This window comes from Pleurodeles waltl, chromosome 3_1 (genome assembly GCF_031143425.1).
Source record: "Pleurodeles waltl isolate 20211129_DDA chromosome 3_1, aPleWal1.hap1.20221129, whole genome shotgun sequence".
Lineage (NCBI taxonomy): Eukaryota > Metazoa > Chordata > Amphibia > Caudata > Salamandridae > Pleurodeles > Pleurodeles waltl.
The window spans coordinates 462,515,966-462,533,509 of record NC_090440.1 but is presented as its reverse complement, the minus strand read 5'-3'; the positions used below and the strand labels follow the sequence as shown (position 1 = coordinate 462,533,509).

At 42.0% G+C, this 17,544-nt stretch overlaps 1 protein-coding gene across 1 annotated transcript in view; it reads left to right on the top strand.

Moving 5' to 3' along the window:
• Window positions 1-17,544, top strand: part of AGBL1 (AGBL carboxypeptidase 1) — a 2,739,156-nt gene that overhangs the window by 697,627 nt on the left and 2,023,985 nt on the right. The window contains exon 8 of the mRNA XM_069221447.1: window positions 14,697-14,862. Within this exon, the coding sequence (XP_069077548.1) occupies window positions 14,697-14,862 (166 nt within the window). The remainder of the gene's footprint in view (window positions 1-14,696; window positions 14,863-17,544) is intronic.

Below are 17,544 nucleotides of genomic sequence, written 5' to 3'. Positions count from 1 at the left end.
GAGAGCATTGCCTATGATTTCTAATATTGCTAATACCATGATGCAGCCTGATCTGAAGCTGGATTGGTAATTGTTAAAGAGTTGATTTCTATTGATGTGATCTTGAAGGTGTTCTTACCTTGCTTTTTCAATGATCTTAGCAAATATGGGGAAATGAGTGATAGGCCGGAAAGTGGCAATGTCATCACGGTACTGTGTGGTTTTTTTAGATCAGGAGTATCTGAAATGTCTTTACTGCTTCAGAGAAGATGATATGAGGTAGAGAGGCAATGGCAAGGATGAGTAAAGGTGGTTGGAGCTTCTTTGTAAATGGCTTTGATGAAATATGAGAGACAGACTTCATCTTGATAAATAAGTGCCATAAGAGAATTGAGGACATTTGTGAGTACGCAAAAGACAGAGGTTTGAATGATGAACATTGTGGGATGCATCATAAAGATGTCTGTGATATATTTGATTGATTTAAAGTTCATTCTGCGTCTGTTGGCAGCTTCATTGATGGTGCTGTGTCGTATTTTACTTTGTCTGATGTGATGAGTTGTGTCACAGAGGGGATTTAAGGTTACTTGCAATTCTGCTTTTCCTCCATTTACATTCATGTTTGCTGATAGAGGCTTGGTTTTTGCCAAGATCTTTGATTCTGCTTGCACAGTTGTGTTGTAGCAAGATCGTGGATATCTACATGAGTTTTCAGAATTGTGTTTAAGCTAAGGGTGTTGATGGCGGAAGTGGAGGTGGCAGAGTGGGAGATAAAGTTGAGATTTCGATTGTTGATGGAGAAGTCTTTGAAGGACCAGAAGGCCGTTTTATTTATTTTTGCTCTTTTCTTGGTTCATTTCAATATCCTTGTTGGATGGTGAGCAGGGTGAAATAAATTGGCTAGGTTGTCAGTCCAGCTTATGGATACAGAAGGCTTCAATGAATGTTTTTATGCCCCAGAATGCAAGGCAATAGGCACATATTTAACAGTTCCCTACGAACTATGAAAAATATTCCAATGTTTTCCATGAAACATAAGTTTCATCATCATAACGAGAGGCCCCTGAGCCACTCTGCTCAGCTTTTCCATTGAGAAAACCTCTAGTATTAGGCAGAAGGTTTCTCAAACTTTACAATTTTACCCAAATTATGCAGCAAAAAAAAAAGACAAATTACATAGAGCATTCTTTCCATCAATTTGAGCTGGAATTTTTTTTCTTAAAATCCGAACTTAGACAAATAATATGGCAAATATGGCAAATCCATAATTACATCTTAAATAGCCCTGGGCACAGTTTGTGGAGTCACGCTACATGGAATTCCACAGAGTAGTAAAAAAACTATGCTGTGCTATGCAGACTTCCGCAGGTGGGTGGAGTTTCCCCATGCACCTGTTTTCATTGAGTTTTATGTCAAATGCAATGTCGAGTACATCCTTGCATTCAAAATCGCACGTGAATGGCACCACGAAGTTCACATGGGCGCAGCCATCTTCTTTTCTTATTCTGTTCACGGTTATGAGCCTGTTTTTTTAAAAATTTGAATCCCTTTTTTATTTTATCCAAACTCCACCCTCCTAATTAATATACACCTCGTTTTTATTTATTGTATTAGTGTGTGTTTTTGTGTCTATGTATTTTTACGTTATTTTTATTTTTTTGTGTTTTTGTGACTTTTTGCATTTTAGTTTTTTTGCCTTTATTTGCTTTCGTCTTCCTTCCTTCTTTCTCCTGTTTTTTTCTTCTTCCCACACAGCGCCATGGCAGAGCAGGGTGGCGAACAGGGAATCGGTGGAGTCTGGTCCCCCGAACAGCCAGCAGTAGCCACCTACCCTGCAGATGGCGGCGTTGCCAAGGTGTGTAGCCCAGGCTATTTTTTTTAGGTGGAGGTGTCAGCACTGTTTTTTTTACATAGAGCGCCACTTCTCCCCCATGCTACCAGCAAGCAGCAGACTTGGCAGAGGGTCGCCCATGCAGGAGTGTCAGGTGCATTTTGGAAGGGGGGGGAGGTGTGTGTGGCACACCAGTCAGATCCCCCACACCACTCAGCAGCTAATGCATCACTGGCTAGATATCCTCAACTGGTCCACCAGCACCACCCACCAGGCAGGAAATTCGGCCTGTCTCCAGCTGCAGAGACTGAAGACCAGCTGAGCTGTATGCCAGTGGCTGGGGTCCTGGAGAATGAAGAGGTAGAAATACAAGCTGCCTCTGACCTGGGACCCAGTTAAGCAAGCTGGCCCCAGGCTTCAGCCTCACGGCCATTCTTTCGCTGATGCTGTCACCGGCTATTGGGAACTGCTGAATCCCCTCCTGAGCTGACAGCCTGAAGAGGCTGGACCGCCTGGGGAAATGGATGGAGAGCTGGCTGGATAGGATGGAGCAGAGTCTGGACCAGCTCTGTACCACATCAAGGGTGTCCTCTTCCCTTTTTAATTTTTTTTATTTTGGTGGGAGGGCCTTGTGGGTGGAGAGGGTGGGTCGGGAGTTGGGACTAGGTTTTGGACTTTAGACTTTTGTTGTGGATGTTTGTTGTATACTTTTGAGGATGGGGCCATTTGTTGGGGAAAGGGTGGGCCTGTTGTGGGTAGAATGGATGGGTGTTCTATTTGTAAAAATAAAAGGGGATCATTTATTATGCTTCAAATGTTTATTCTACTGCCTTATAGTGTGGCCTCTTTTTGAAATCTGCTAAAAAGGTGCATGTCCTTTACTTTAGCTCCTTGCTCTACTGCCCTCTGTAACTCTATAGACCACTAGGGGATGGTTGCCATTGTCTATTTTCACTACAAAAACCTAACTACACACAAACAACATCTTGAGTAGAAGTCAATTACTAACTAAAAAAAATATTTTCAATCCATAGTTCTTCTCTTACCTGAATAGATGTACCAAGCACTTGTAGTACCTCGGTCTTCTTACTGCAGAGTTTTTCTAAGGTGACAACTTAAGGGGGTGGAAGTAGTAGTATGCTACCAACCTAACAGAGAAGACACAAGGTGACACTCCCATGCAAGCTCCAACTGCATGATTAATCAAGGGTAAATTGAAAGAAAACAGAGTTAGTGGGCCATATGTTATACCCTTTGGGAGACTGAGACTACCACAATTATTGTATTTGACACACAGCAAAGAAGACCTGATATGATCATAAAAACTAGCAATACCAACTTCTTCTGAGCAATAGGGAGCTAGTATTTAAACTTAGGAAATGAAATCCTCGAGTCAAGAGAAGTGGGCTCAGAGTCAGGAGTGGTTGGACAAGGTTAAGTGTTTGCACAACACAAGGCCTTAATGATGAAGTTGATGGGGCCGGTATGGAATATTGCTCAGGTAATAGAAGGCCATGCAGTGAGTTGGTGTCCCTTTTACCACATTCGCACCAGCAGTGTATGGTTCATTAATGGTGTAAAATTAATTTAGTCACACCTCAATGAATCACACAGCCTGGAGGAAGAGGGGTAGGGGCTTGATGAATGGATGGGAAAGGGGACTTGGGGAAAAGTGTGACAAAGAAAAACACTACACAAAAGAAACCATAAGAGTAATAACAATTGGGGAACTGAGCTGCACCCCATCTTCAATCTGCTGTAGAAGGAAACAATAAATGGGTAAGAATGACACAGTTCAGTTAAATGCAATGCAAACAGTCCATCTGCTCCAGAGAGACCCAGTATAGCATATCTCTTAATGTTATGTCTTCTAGGTTTGAAAAATACAAATTATGGAGGGTTGAAGTTAACCTACCCAGTTCTAAAAATTATAATTGTCAAAAGGAAAATTATACTGTGTTGTCGAATTGCGTGGTGCACCTCCATTCTTCTTAGAATGTCTTTCACTCCTGGGTGCCTGGCTGAACCTGTCCAGTATGTAAGCTGGAGTGTTGAACTTTGGCCGGGTTTTGTTCGTGCAGCAGAGGTCTAGGAGAAGGCCTACACGTTGAAAAAGAGTAACTGTATTACAGAGTAAAGGAGAAGGACAAACAGAAGCAAGGTAAACTTTATGAAGAATCAGGGGTGTACCAAGAACATAAAGAGGATTTTCACATTTGAGTCAGCAATGAAGAAAACACACACTCAGTAGCATTTCCCAAATAAACACACCTCTCTCTATTGCCTCTCTATTGCCCAGAGCTGAGTGAGTACCAGGTTTGAGAGTCTTCTCCATCATCATGGTTTCTCTTTGAAGTCGATAACTTTCTTCTTCTAGCTGTGGAGGTAGTACTGCCCTGAGGCCTTCCATTCTCCTCCTCCTTCTCCTGATTCTGAGTTAGTCCGTCCCAGACTGAGTGATGTAGACCTGTGTAGTGCACTGCTGTTGAAGTACAAATAGAGAAACAGAATTGGAGTATTTTGAGTAGATTTGTGTTTGGTTACTAAAGTGACTGGTATGGTCTCTGAGGAATCAGAAAGAAAGTAGTGGGCCCTGCAGGTAAATTTCATTACATTTGAAAGGCCAATCACTTTCAGGAAAAAAGGATCACCCATCACCCCCCAAATATTGTGAATCATTGAAATCAAGTTTACAAATTTCAATTTGTTGTACTTCCTCCTCACTCTCAAATACCACATACATCATCAATCACCACCCAGAGTCACTCAATATATCACTATTCATTGGTGCAATAGTTAGAAGTTAACTCTTTAAATCCAACATGGTGGTTGATACAAAATTGTATCTCCTCGTTGATGAAAGCAACACATTGGAATTTGGCTTTGGCACTGGGAGTTTCTTAATCTATGATCTATGATCTTCTGGGGCAGTCCAGCTAGATGATGTAAAAATAAAAAAGGATAGACAATGGCATGTGAGGGATGCAAGCATTGCTTCGAAAGTCCTGACGGGAATCAAGGGGCTTCTTCACTGCCCAAGGGCCCAACTCTAATACGGCCATTTATGCGAATATTATAAATGGTGGGGCAGCATAAATCATACACAAACAATGTTCCACTAACTATTTTTTGGTAAAAGAAATAAAGATTTTCAATGAGAAATAATAAAAAGGTTCTATGGTGGCACGGTCACACTCAGGCCAGGAAGTAGAGTTCACCATCAAACTCAGGTGGTTCACTCAGAACTTGGTCAGCAAACACACTTGCTTCTGACAAGTCATCCTCTTCCACCTACTGTGGTGTTTCGGAGAACAGTGTAATCAGGTGGTATAAAATGCTGGTTAATTTTCATCATGGTTAATCGCTACATGTTTTGAGGTGAGAGACGTGTCCTTCTCACTGTAGCAACTGCACCAACTGCACTGAACACGATCAGCAGACATGCTGGCTAAAGGACAAGCCGGATACTTTATTACCAGTCTGCTGAGCTGGGTCTGCCTGCTGCATCTTCTCATACCGATACACTAATGGGTTTTGATCCACATAATCATATTTTGGGTCATCCAGATAATCCACCTAGAACATCCTCTGAAGTCTCATTGGTGCTGCCACTTACTCAAGTTCATTTGCTTTCACCTCTGCACTGGACTTTAGACCTGCCATTTGAAACTAGGCCAATGCAAAGGTTGGGTCCGGTTCTTCTGATACTGTTGTTGTTGGTGTCCTTGTTGGTGGTGTTGGTTGCTGTGAGACAAGGCTGTCCTCTCTGGAATGTGAAGGCAGCACCCCTGAACTGTGGCATGGGGCTCTAAATTGCAGCAGTTCTTCTTCCAGTTCTCCACCTTGCTCAACAATCCACCTCTTGTATTTTGAAACATTTCTTTCAGAAAACAGAACGAAAGTGGGAAAATTGTTTTTGTGGTGTATATCAAGAAAGGTGGAGCAGATGTACTCTTTGGACTTGATAATGCCATTTTGCAGCCTTGCACTACAATTCAAGAAGTAGCTTAGGCTCTCCACCAAGGCATGAACTTCTGAGTTTTCATTCATACCTCCTAGTGAAAACGTTTCAGACAAATTCTTTAGCTGCTCCTGTAGCAGATACAACAAAGGGGCAGTTTAGCCCACTGTACTGTCCTTCTTGCCAACTTCCCACATGAAAACCTCAAAATGGAACAGCATATGATTCAGGCACTTGGCTAGGCCCCATTTGTCTGCATCCATGGTCATACCTTTCCCATTTGGATCCCCTTATCTTAGAATACCATAGTCATTAATTTGTCTGTGCTGCTCAAACAGACGTTGCGCATTTAATAGGTTGAGTTCCAAAGTGTTGGCATCTCCTGTATCAGGGCTTTAACTGATACTCTGTTACCATGCTGAATGTTCTGCAACTTCTTCCGGGCTTCAAAAGAATGGCTAAAATGAGAGCAGATTAATCTGCAGGTGGTCAGTATGTTTCTATGTCTTCTATTTTTAGAACGTCTTGCACAACCAGGTTGATGCAGTGTTCCAAAAAAAAGGGCCCTGATATAGCCACCATCTGCGATGGCCTTGACTATGTTACTGCTATTGTCCATTGCAAGAAATCAATTTGGACACCTCTGGGTTGCAGACATTCAGAGAATTTGCTATTAAATTAATCTAAGATGTTTGCAGCTATATGTGATTTCTCCATGGCGAACATGGCAGATACTGATGAATGCCGCTGAACTCTCTTACAAATTTCTTCAGGTCCAGGAAATGCATATAGCTTTTGTTTTACCCCTGCAAAAGAGATCCAGTGTGCAGTGATGCACATGTAATCAGTAGCCTGATGACTGATCCACATGGCTGTCATTAGGTGAATAGTGTGGACAACACTTTGCTGCATAGCTTGTCCAACCAAATGCAGCACACTGTGGTGCAGGGCTAGAACAGCAACTCAGGCAAAATAGTTCTGACTTGGAACCTTTCATTTCAGGAAGATGTCTGCCATATGCTCTAAGCATACTACTCTTTCCTCAAAAGAAAAAACGGAGGAGGTTCAGCGCTAACATTTTTGCTAACTTCCCATTTTACAAACATGACATTATGAGGCTGTGGTCATAGGGGCCCACCTGTAAAAACATGCAATAGTAGTAGTTCTTCTTTTCTGGAGCCACTGGCACAGGTGACTTTTGAGATGTAGGTGGTGATAGACTCAATGTGCATAGTGGTGCAAGTACTTTATACCCTAGTGTCTCCATCTGAGTCTGAGTCTTCCTGTGCCAGTGTGAGGTCACTGAGACAGGTGATTCTGGCACACTGCTAGGGACAGGGCTGCTTTGTGTGAGGATGTTACCCTCTTCTTCCTCACCTTCCAACATAATTGGTCCAGGTGTAGCTGATGTTTCCAAGCTCTCCAGTGGTCACCACTGCAACCATGTTCAGCAACTTTTTTAAGGTGCTGCTCTCAGTGGATTGTGTGATGTTTCATATGGGTCATCTGCCCTCCAGTACCATATTGTGAACCAGGCTTAGCCTGACAAACACTTGCATGACAAATCGGGCATATCGCAATGTTGTCCTCCTGTTTGCTAATCATAAAAAAGTCCCATTCTGGGGAGAAGTATTTTCTTACTGGGCTACCTCCAATGCCTGAAGAAGAACTGGAGGTAGGTGAGTGTGTCGATTGCCTGTCTGCAGTGTATACTTCTACTGAGGTATGGGTTGGTTCAGGTCTCTGCTAGGGTATTACAAATGTAGGAGCTGATGGTGCTGCCTGTGCCACATCCCTCAGCTAAGGTTTTTTAGTAGTGGAGGAGTCTTCTGTCCCAGCTTCCACAATGACTGGCTCATTGTCATCATCTTCGTTACCATCATCCCCTTCCATGGTTCTATGGCTTTCTGGACATTTTCTTTTCCCTTGCCTCCCTTTGTGTCTCCCAGACTCTGTCGGGATCCATGCCATGTCTCTATCAACATCATCAGGAGTGGTGCTTGGAGAAGATTGTGGAGTTGTACCCTTTCATGTTCTTGCTGGGAGCCATAGATTCTAAAAGGGGAGGTTCTTGCTTGGCAGGAAGCTCAACCGCCTGTTCTGCTCCAATCTTGGGAGGATCTGCTATTGCTGGTTGTGGCTGCTGTCCACTTTGCTCTGTTTCCTGAAACGATTGACTATGCTACCCCAATTCAAGCAGGACCTTAAAACTTGGCTCTTAAACTGAATCTCAGAGGACAAACACCCTTGGCGCCTTGAGACCTTTAGGGGTGAGTAGTTACACTTCATAAACTCCAATTTTTTTGTTTTTATTTGATTCGATCACTACTTTGCAAAAGGGACAAGTCTAAGTCTATGTCACTGCTTGTCGGCCTCACCATGATTACAGTGGCTTCCTCACTGATAGACATGGTCTTGGGCTTAGGTTGGGGTTGTGCTGTAGATGCAGGAGTGCTTTTCCCAGGTTCTTCCCTCGAGGCCGTTGTGGCATGAACAGGTCTCCTGAAAAAGTTTGCAGTCGGCACACCACTGATGGAAAGCTATTTCTTCTCACTGAGCACTTTCTTGGGAACAGCTTTCTTTGGGGCCATCTTAGAGCTCTTAGTGGGCAGTGGCATGAAGCTGCACAAGCTAAAGATACTTGAGGACTTAACTGTACAGGACTCCTCTTTGCCAGTACTGCAGGTGATGTGATGTCTCTTGTCTTGTGCACCTAAAAGCAACCAAGCAAGAAAAACATATGGGGGGTTATTACAACTTTGGAGGAGGTGTTAATCTGTCCCAAAAGTGGCGGTAAAGTGACGGATATACCACCAGCTATATTACGAGTTCCATAGGATATAATGGACTCGTAATACGGCTGGTGGTATATCCGTCACTTTACCGTCACTTTTGGGACGGATTAACACCTCCTCCAAAGTTGTAATAACCCCCATAGTTAGTTAAATGTGGCTTTGTTGCAGGTTGAGTAAAGACAAATGTGATAATAGTGTAGTTGGTTACTTATGCAATAAATACCAATTTAATGAAACATTATAAAGTCAAGAAACATCAGCATACCATAGAATTTCAATTCAAATCAGGCAGCAGAGCATGCAGATATAGCTCTTTGCTTTAGCTCCATCTATTTTAAAGTAGACACCAGTGGTAGTCAGAGAGAGGTGCATGGGTAAATGGAATATTTGTTAAAAAACATATGGTGGCAAGGTGGTCTAGGGGAAATGGAATAATCATTAACAAATTAATTATGCTGCTGATTTGTCTGCAGTGCACCACAGCCAAGGTGTCCAGGAGGAGATGGAATTATTATACACCTAAAGAAACCTGAATGCTGTAGGTGATTGTGCACCTTTAGTGGATGGATGGATGGAGGAATTGATGTGGATGGATGGATCAAGGCAAAACTAGGAAAAAAGGACTCCCTCTATACTCCAAGACAACGGGAGAGGGAATACAAAATGATATTTCAAAGGAAAAACCTTGTCCAGTCTATCAAATTGTTAAGATATCAATCCAATGAAAATTATAAAACAAAGTGAGGTTCATTGGTTCCCCATCAAAAGTTAATTTGTTACATCACTTCATTTTCATTTTTTATTATAAATCACCACATTTATCTTTTGTTTAAAAAAAGTATATAAATCAAAACAACTAACAAAATCACATCTCATGCTATACCAGTTACAAACTCATTCATATCTGTCAGCCAAAACCATTCTCTCAATGTATGACATCAAATCAACCAATCACAAACAAATATGGCTAAAATCCCGCCCTATACATCATAGATAAAAAGAATCCCTGGGGACAACCAAATTGACATCCACGTAATATACAAAACTTCAATTGATTGCCAATATACATTACAAATTCCTTTCATACCACATATTTGGCTTTTAATCTAAAGCATTGTTTGCTAGCCACCTCATCAGTTTGACTGAATGTTTTTCAATCATAATAAAATGTCCTCCATTCATATTTCATCAATTTTACATAACAGTTCATGATTCAATGTGGCTTTTTTCCATGCAGCTTAATAAATATAAATCAGCTCATGATTCAATGTGGCTTTTTAAATATAGGTCTCAGCAATTTTGCATAACAGTTCATGATTCAATGTGGGTTTTTTCATTGTGGCTTTTTAAATATAAATCGGTTTGTGATTCAATGTGGCTTTTTAGATATAAATCTTATTCTATGTAGTTTTTTTAAATATGTCTATGCATGGTTTGGCTAGCCTGCCGTCTTCAGGATTGCCACTTTCAGCAACTGTTCAGATCAAGGCATGACCTGTAAAAAACAACATGAAATAACCAACTGAGCCACACCCTCAAATGCACTTAGTAATTATATGATCTAATACCATTTTACAGGTGGGTTACAAATAAAAATCACTATGATCACAAATATCCTTAACAAGTGAGAATTTCCAAACTAATAATCATCACCAAAAATCTCCAGATATTTTTTTGGCACCAATCATCATACCCCCCTGAATGTGGTAAGAATAACCGCCCCTTTATACGGGTATATATCTATATTCCCCCTATATTAGTATCTACAGAGGGCTTTAATGTTCAAAGTCACGTAAGGATTCACCACAGGCAAAACTATAGGTCCAAACAAGCCCACCTGACAGCATACGATTTCGAGAAATACAATCATCAGAAAAGAATACGTGCTCTCACATAGAACACAGGGTCCCCGAAGAGATGCAAAGGGTACATTAATTGTCATATCTGTGTGCTGGAAATGAACCAGAACTCGGGTATTAGAGACATTCTGATTACCGATTTTCTCCAAATAACAGAACCAAATTCTACCTTTTAAAGTATGTCCTCTTTTTATGATGATGATATAAAGAATACTTCACCAGAATAATGCCAGAATTGGTGAAACCTAAGAAAAAAACAAAAATATTTATTTAGGACAAAATTGAGTGGCAGGTCACCAAAGGATAAAATCATTAGTGGACAGCCTTCCAGCACCAGTATCCATCCACATTCCTCAGCAACAAAAGCGAGTGAATATAAAACCCTAAAACACATTTCCTGTTAAAAACATTTCAAGCTATCAGGGAAGCCTCTCACGATTCAAGTCAATATCAGTCTGCAAGAAATAAGGGTTACCATGTAATAGCACCCTTGTCATTGCAACGGATGCCACGTATTACTACAGTAATAATTATTTTTCTCCGTGTTAGCGTTTTGTGGGGCTATTCCGTTGAAAACTAGCTACCCAATCGCACATTCTAAGTTGCCATCCCTACACCTCTCTGACCTTATGGAAATTATCCCCTCACATTGGCCAAATCATTGCCAACAACACAGGTCAAACTTACTTTGTATCTGTACAAGGGGCCATTACAGACTGACTATCCCTCAAATAACCGGATGCTTGAAACACGTTACATGCTGACCTCATGGCACTATATAGGATCAGCCCAAAACAGCGGCCATCTTAATATGGGCTTGACACTGTGCAAGTGTGCCTTCCCTGCACCTCTCTCATCTTATAAAAGCTCTCACATTGCACAAGCCTTACCGTAACCTATAGCACAGCTCATACCGAATCCATATCCATGAGAGGGGCCTTCCCACATTGCCTGACCCTTAAATACCCGGGGTGCTGACATATGTGCCGAGATCACGAAGCTGTACAAGTGCTTCTTGCTACGACAGACGTTTAAACATGGGCCTAGCTCTCCGCAAATACATCCTGAAGCGGAGGTCTTTGTTAATCTGCACCAAAAAATACACTTCTTATGCCTATCTATTTCCTCATTGTTACTTCACCTTATATAATAAACACTCTCACCTCCTTTGTCAATGGCCCAATGCCGCCATTCGTAGAAGGTCTAGAGGAAGAGAGTGTACTCCCATATCAGGAACAAACACCCAAGGATGAGGATTGCATAATTACAGACCCCTCCTTCATAGCACCTGGCTCCAAACTCTCAGTAACTCAACAACGTATAAGTTAATGCAATAGTAATGCATCCCACAATATAGAGCTTTATCTGGATATATATGTCTATTTTGTGCAGGTAGGCTGCCCAGGTAAGTATAAATACAGAGATGATTCGGCAGCTGATTACAACAGGACAAAACACTGAATTTAACAACACACAATCTAAACTGTCACAGATGTTCTTTGCAAATCTTTCTCAGGACAAGCCCATATTTACACCATACCTCATAGTGTTTCCCAAGGGACCTCACTATTCAGTCCAATGCTGTAAGTTTGGAGGGTAAAGATCCAATATACCTCTCGTCATTTTCTATAGTCATCCGGGTCTTTGCCTACTGGTACTTTTTTGTTTTTTATTAGCTATTCCATGCTACCCAGAGAATGTCCCTTTTCCAGAAAATGGCTTACTTACTAATTGCACCATTGTTTTTGTTTTGATAGCTGACGAAGGTGTATGTGGAAGCTCCAACGTGTCTCACACGCTTAACCCTGATCACAAGGACATATTAACAGATGGACAACATTCTGGTGGTCATTACAAGTTCAGCGGTGCAAGGACCACCTCGGTGAAGGTGGCAGTCTCACCGCCATAATATGAGCATGGCGGTGTGCTGGACGAAAATCAACCACACCAGCGCCAGACCGCCGCGGCCGATGGGAAACATGACACAGCTGACTGGATTACAAGGCTGCACACCACCAGGTTTTGTGTGGCGGTCACGCCGCCACTAAAACCCTGTCAGCAACGCACCCCAGGACAGGAAAAACACGTTCCTGTCACACTCAACAGACCCCCACACCTACACACACCCATACCAAGGCACACACATGCCTACACACACATTCGCACACACCTCAAACATATACATCTCACTAACACTCCCCCCTATTACAGTCATCCCACTATTACTGTCAAGAAGTCCACAGCAGCCTATGCTGTGGAGGTCGTCAGGAGACATGAGGTAGGGGGCAGATGAAGGCAGTGATGGGCGCTGCACACAAGACCGTCACCACCGGTGTCATTCGCCATGGGCCCCAGTCCTCCATAGGCAGCAATAGTATCTGATGGGTAGTTGCATGGCGGTGCAAACCTCCAATGGTTCACAGCTGTGCAGAGACAGAGACCGTCATGCTGATTTGTGGAACATAATATTGCGGGTGGAATGTTGTCGGTGTGGCGATGTGGGAAGTGGGACCACCTCTCTCCTGCCGTTGTTCATCCTGGCATTCTCAGACTTGTGGCTGGTTTATGGCAGTTGTGCACTCGTAATACGGCGGTCTCATTTGGGCCGCCATGGCGGTCTTTCAGCATTCACCACTGCGGCCGTCTTATTGAAAGACCACCAAACTCATAATGACCACCTCTGTGTCTTACAGTTGGTCATGCTACTGAGATTTATAGTGTAGCCATTGTGTCCAAAGGTGTCTGTTTGTATCACACTTTTACAAGCCATACATTAGCCACACCTGAAATTACCTCACACAGGGTTACTCCCATCTATGGTCTTCTGTACAAATCCTACTCCCATGTTAAGCCTCAACCTCATTAGCTTAGCTCTAGGGCTCTTATTGCGGCAATATGCAGGCATGGGTTTCGGGATTTTCTCAGTGCTCTCTGGATTTGTATTCAAAATGTGCCAATTTGAATTGATCACCTGCCTCACTCTTTCATTCATCGCTGAATGCATGGTTATACAAACTAGTTTGGTTTCACTTACCCTCTTCACAATATTCAGGAAATGAACTCTATCATAGTACATTGCTCTTTTATATGATTCTCTAATCAGTCTTTCGGAATACCCTCTCTTTAGGAATTGCTCCCTCATGACTGAAGCCTTCTCATTAAAATCACTAAGATTACTACAATTCCGTCTTAATCTATGATATTGCCAAAAAGGTATCCCTTGCTTTTGACTTCTCAGATGGTAACTATTGAGGTAAACCAATGTGTTTGGCGTTAAAGGTTTCGCATACAGGGCCACCTCAAGTCTCCCAGCTTTGCTTCAGATCCATATGTCCAGAAATTCAACTTTTATTTGCTGCAAATTTTAGATGGAGTTCACAAAAATGCATCCATTCTAAAAAGTCCTTAAGGCTACATCGTCTCCTTCCCAGATGAAAACAATATATCTGTGAACCGGTACCAATGAAGAACTAATTCATAGAATGGAGCCATCTCATTATGAATAAATCTATCTTCAAAATGGCCCATGGAGATATTTGGTATGCTGGGGACACTAGGCGCCTTCCTCACTGAATCCTTTTATCTGTGTATATAGGTCACCCCCAACTTCAAATGTATTATCCAAAAGGACAATTTTGAGGCATTCAAGTATGAATTCCCCATTTTACATGGATACCCATTATGTACCCAATGAGTACAGAGTGTTCGTTTTATCCAATATGTGGTCACATAACACATTTTAATGTGCTCATAATATACATTTTTAGTCCTAAAGGTTAGTATGATAAACCACCAGGACCAAGATAGATCAGTTTCTGCCATGAGATCTTCCCAATACCAGGTAAAACCCTTTTAACATGTTTAATATTCAAAAGATAACACCCACTGGACCTTTTTTGCGATCAGTTTATTTCAATTCGTTTGAAAATACCAGCGATTCAAACTGAATCATGAATGCTTACATAAATAAATGAATAAGTAACCTACTTGAGGATATAATTATTTTATAAGCTGTTGTTTTACCAACACATCACTAATTGTAGATTTGTAGATTTGAATTCGAGAACAACAGAATAATGTGGCATAATGCAATGTCAAAGGACATGATTTGTGTTTTTCTTCTCTTGCAGTGAGAAGAAGGATTAAGATTTTCTGATTTCAATATGTCAAGCATTTGGGCGACGTTAATTACAAGTCATAGTGAAGCAATGCAAGTTTATTGTGTGTCGAAGTAACGAAGAAAGAGGTTAACCTGTTTAATATTTTTCTAGGATTGTTCGTGCAGCCGTAGTCTGGAATCTTTAACAATTGCAGCAACGCAGATCCTCAGAAAGTGCTATCCGAAGTGCCATCTCCCTCTGCCCACCATAAGCAGTTCCTACTCCTTTTCTGTGCGTGATGTCCATGCTTCGGAAGCTATATGTACAACACGTGAAGGTAATATAAAAAGCAAAGAATGGATAAGTATCATGGATACATATTTGTATATATTCATGCAATGTTTATAGCAAATACGATGGCTTCTACTATCCTCACATGCGTTTTGCACTGAAAAAGTAATTTGGTCTTGCTTTCACTTTAAGCTCAAAGAGCGTCCCATTGGCTTTGCCAAAGCCACCAGGCGCTCTGAATTTATATTAGCACAATGGCATGTCAGCAACAGCAAAGGCAGAGCAACAGAGGCGTACCAAAGGCCATATTTACTAAAAAGTGGTGCAATGTGGTGCTGCGTCAAAATTGGCAGCATTGCTCTATCTCACTTTAGAAACGCAGGGATGCACTGTATTTTCTAGAATACGGCGCAACCTGGATTTCCTTTTGCGCTGGAGCTTAATTGAGCTGCGTAGCGCCAACGCAGGCATCCTTGCACCATCATGCAAGGATGTCTGCATTGAGGGATTTGATTGTATATGTGTGGGAAGTTGTCCCTTCCTGCACATAAACAATCACTAATGGAGATTAGGCACTTCTGTGTGTGCTGGAAAATGCAGCACATACAGAAGTGCCAAAGCATCATTTTGAAATTATTTTTTATGTGCAGGAAGGGACACCTTCCCGTACACAAACAACCATTTCTGGCAATTTGATCTTTCTATGCGTGGTGCAAAATGCAGTACACATAGAAAAAGGAAAAAACGAGGAGGAATAAAAGTATTCCCCCTTGTTGCGCCTTGCTAATGCCACCCCAGGGGTGGCATTATATTTTGGTGCTGCCTCAGATTATGAAATCTCATAAATCTGAAGCAGCGTTAAAATACAATTGGTGTTGCTGTGGCATGCCCACAGCAACACCCATTGCATGCCTCTTCTACGCAAAGGGCTGCGTGTGAAGGTGCCGTATTTACAAGGTGACGTTAGGCTTAACGCCACCTTGTAAATACGGCGCAGGGCATAGCGCCACCAGAGCGTCACTTTATGTGCACTAGGGGCTCTTAACCATGCCCCCAGGTATCAGACAAGGCAGCTGAATGTAGTTTCTAGGCTTGCCAAAGGACTTCCTTTAAAGGACATTATGATAGGAACGACATTTTGACATCCCTAGTTATTGATCTGTTTCTTTTTCGACGTGTTGGTACGTATCTGGGCTTTTAACAACACCCAACTCACGCCCATCACTACCATTCGCTGGTGTGCTTGCCCTTCAAAAATCCTTTGATGACACTGGTAAATGGTTTACGTTTGTCCCTTCTTGGGGAGGTTTTGTTACCCCCTTGGCCATCGCCCCGTTACATGGCTAATTGCACTTTTGCCAATAAGTTTGACTGCAAGCAAACTTTTTCCTTGTGTGTCTCTCCTTCACGCTGATGCTCAAGGCAGCTGTGGCGCTGTGAATCGGCTCTCTTGTGTGAAACTGCTTTACTTTTCATTTTTTTGCATTTGTTGTTGCCCCCTCCAGTCCACTATTGGTACATACATCAAATCCCATCCGAATACTTGCGAGTGAAGAGAGACGAACGCCCTATGGCAGCAGCCATGGGCAGGAGGGGCGGCAGGAGCATGATAGCCCAGATTAATATTTCAGAGGCTGTAACCAAGAAGAATGGGGAGGTAATAAATAGTGATGCGTGATGCCGAAGTATCAGACAAAAATAGCTACAAATCGAAGTCACATTATTATTTTTTGGAGGGGCGTGGACGGCGTAAGGTCGCTTAATTCTGCACGAAGTTTGCTGTCAGTCCAGAAGCTCGGTGTTTACTCAGCTTAATACAAAATATGTACAGCTCTATCTGCACCTTTTCAACAAAATGATACAGCTTTTATTTTAAAAAGTCTATATTTTTAGAGCAAGTAAATTCATTTTTCCCACATGTTGCTAATAAAAATTTAAGAGATCGTGTACTAATGGAGAGAAGAGGCCATCGGGCAAAGGATTTCTAGCAAAGTTAACCAGACTATTAAACTGGCGGAAGCTGGATTTATTATTGACATGAGAGGACTTCACAAACCCCCAGATGTACTAAACGAGGTGGCTTAAAACACGTATACAATCACAGTAAAATTAATAAACACGTAAATTCCAAAGAGGAGGATTGGGGCTCCATCTGCCTACCTCTCAATTACCCTGCCCCCATATTAAGGGTTCATCTGGCACTGAATTCTTGGTCATAATTGTTTTTCTACTCTCCCTTGAGTGAAAAAGCCTTTAAGGGTGGCTTGTCTGAAAGCAGAATGTCTCCAGAGATCACACCTGTTGTTAATGAAACCCTTGAAGTGGGCACAATTAAGATGTCCGGTGCCCCATAAATGTGCTGAAGACCTAGAAATTACTAGCTAGTATTAGCCAAACCTTAAAAATTAATTCATCAAAATAATTCAGACATTTTTAGGTCTCACCCATAGACAACGTTGTCTATCACCAATATTTACAGTGGGCTTTGGATCAGGCCGTTGCTTGTCAATGGTTGGCTACCTCTAAATCTCATTTGTTTCTTTTTAGATGGCTTTCATTCACCTTATTGTGTTTGTCTCTTTCCTGGAGCATAGCTTCTCTCTTCCCTGGAGCATAGCTTCTTTACCACTCCTCTGTTTAGATGATTTGTCGCCTTCCATTGTTCACATATAGTCAATTTCTTTTTTCACTGTATTTCAGCATTCTATAGGAGTACCTGTGTTTTTAG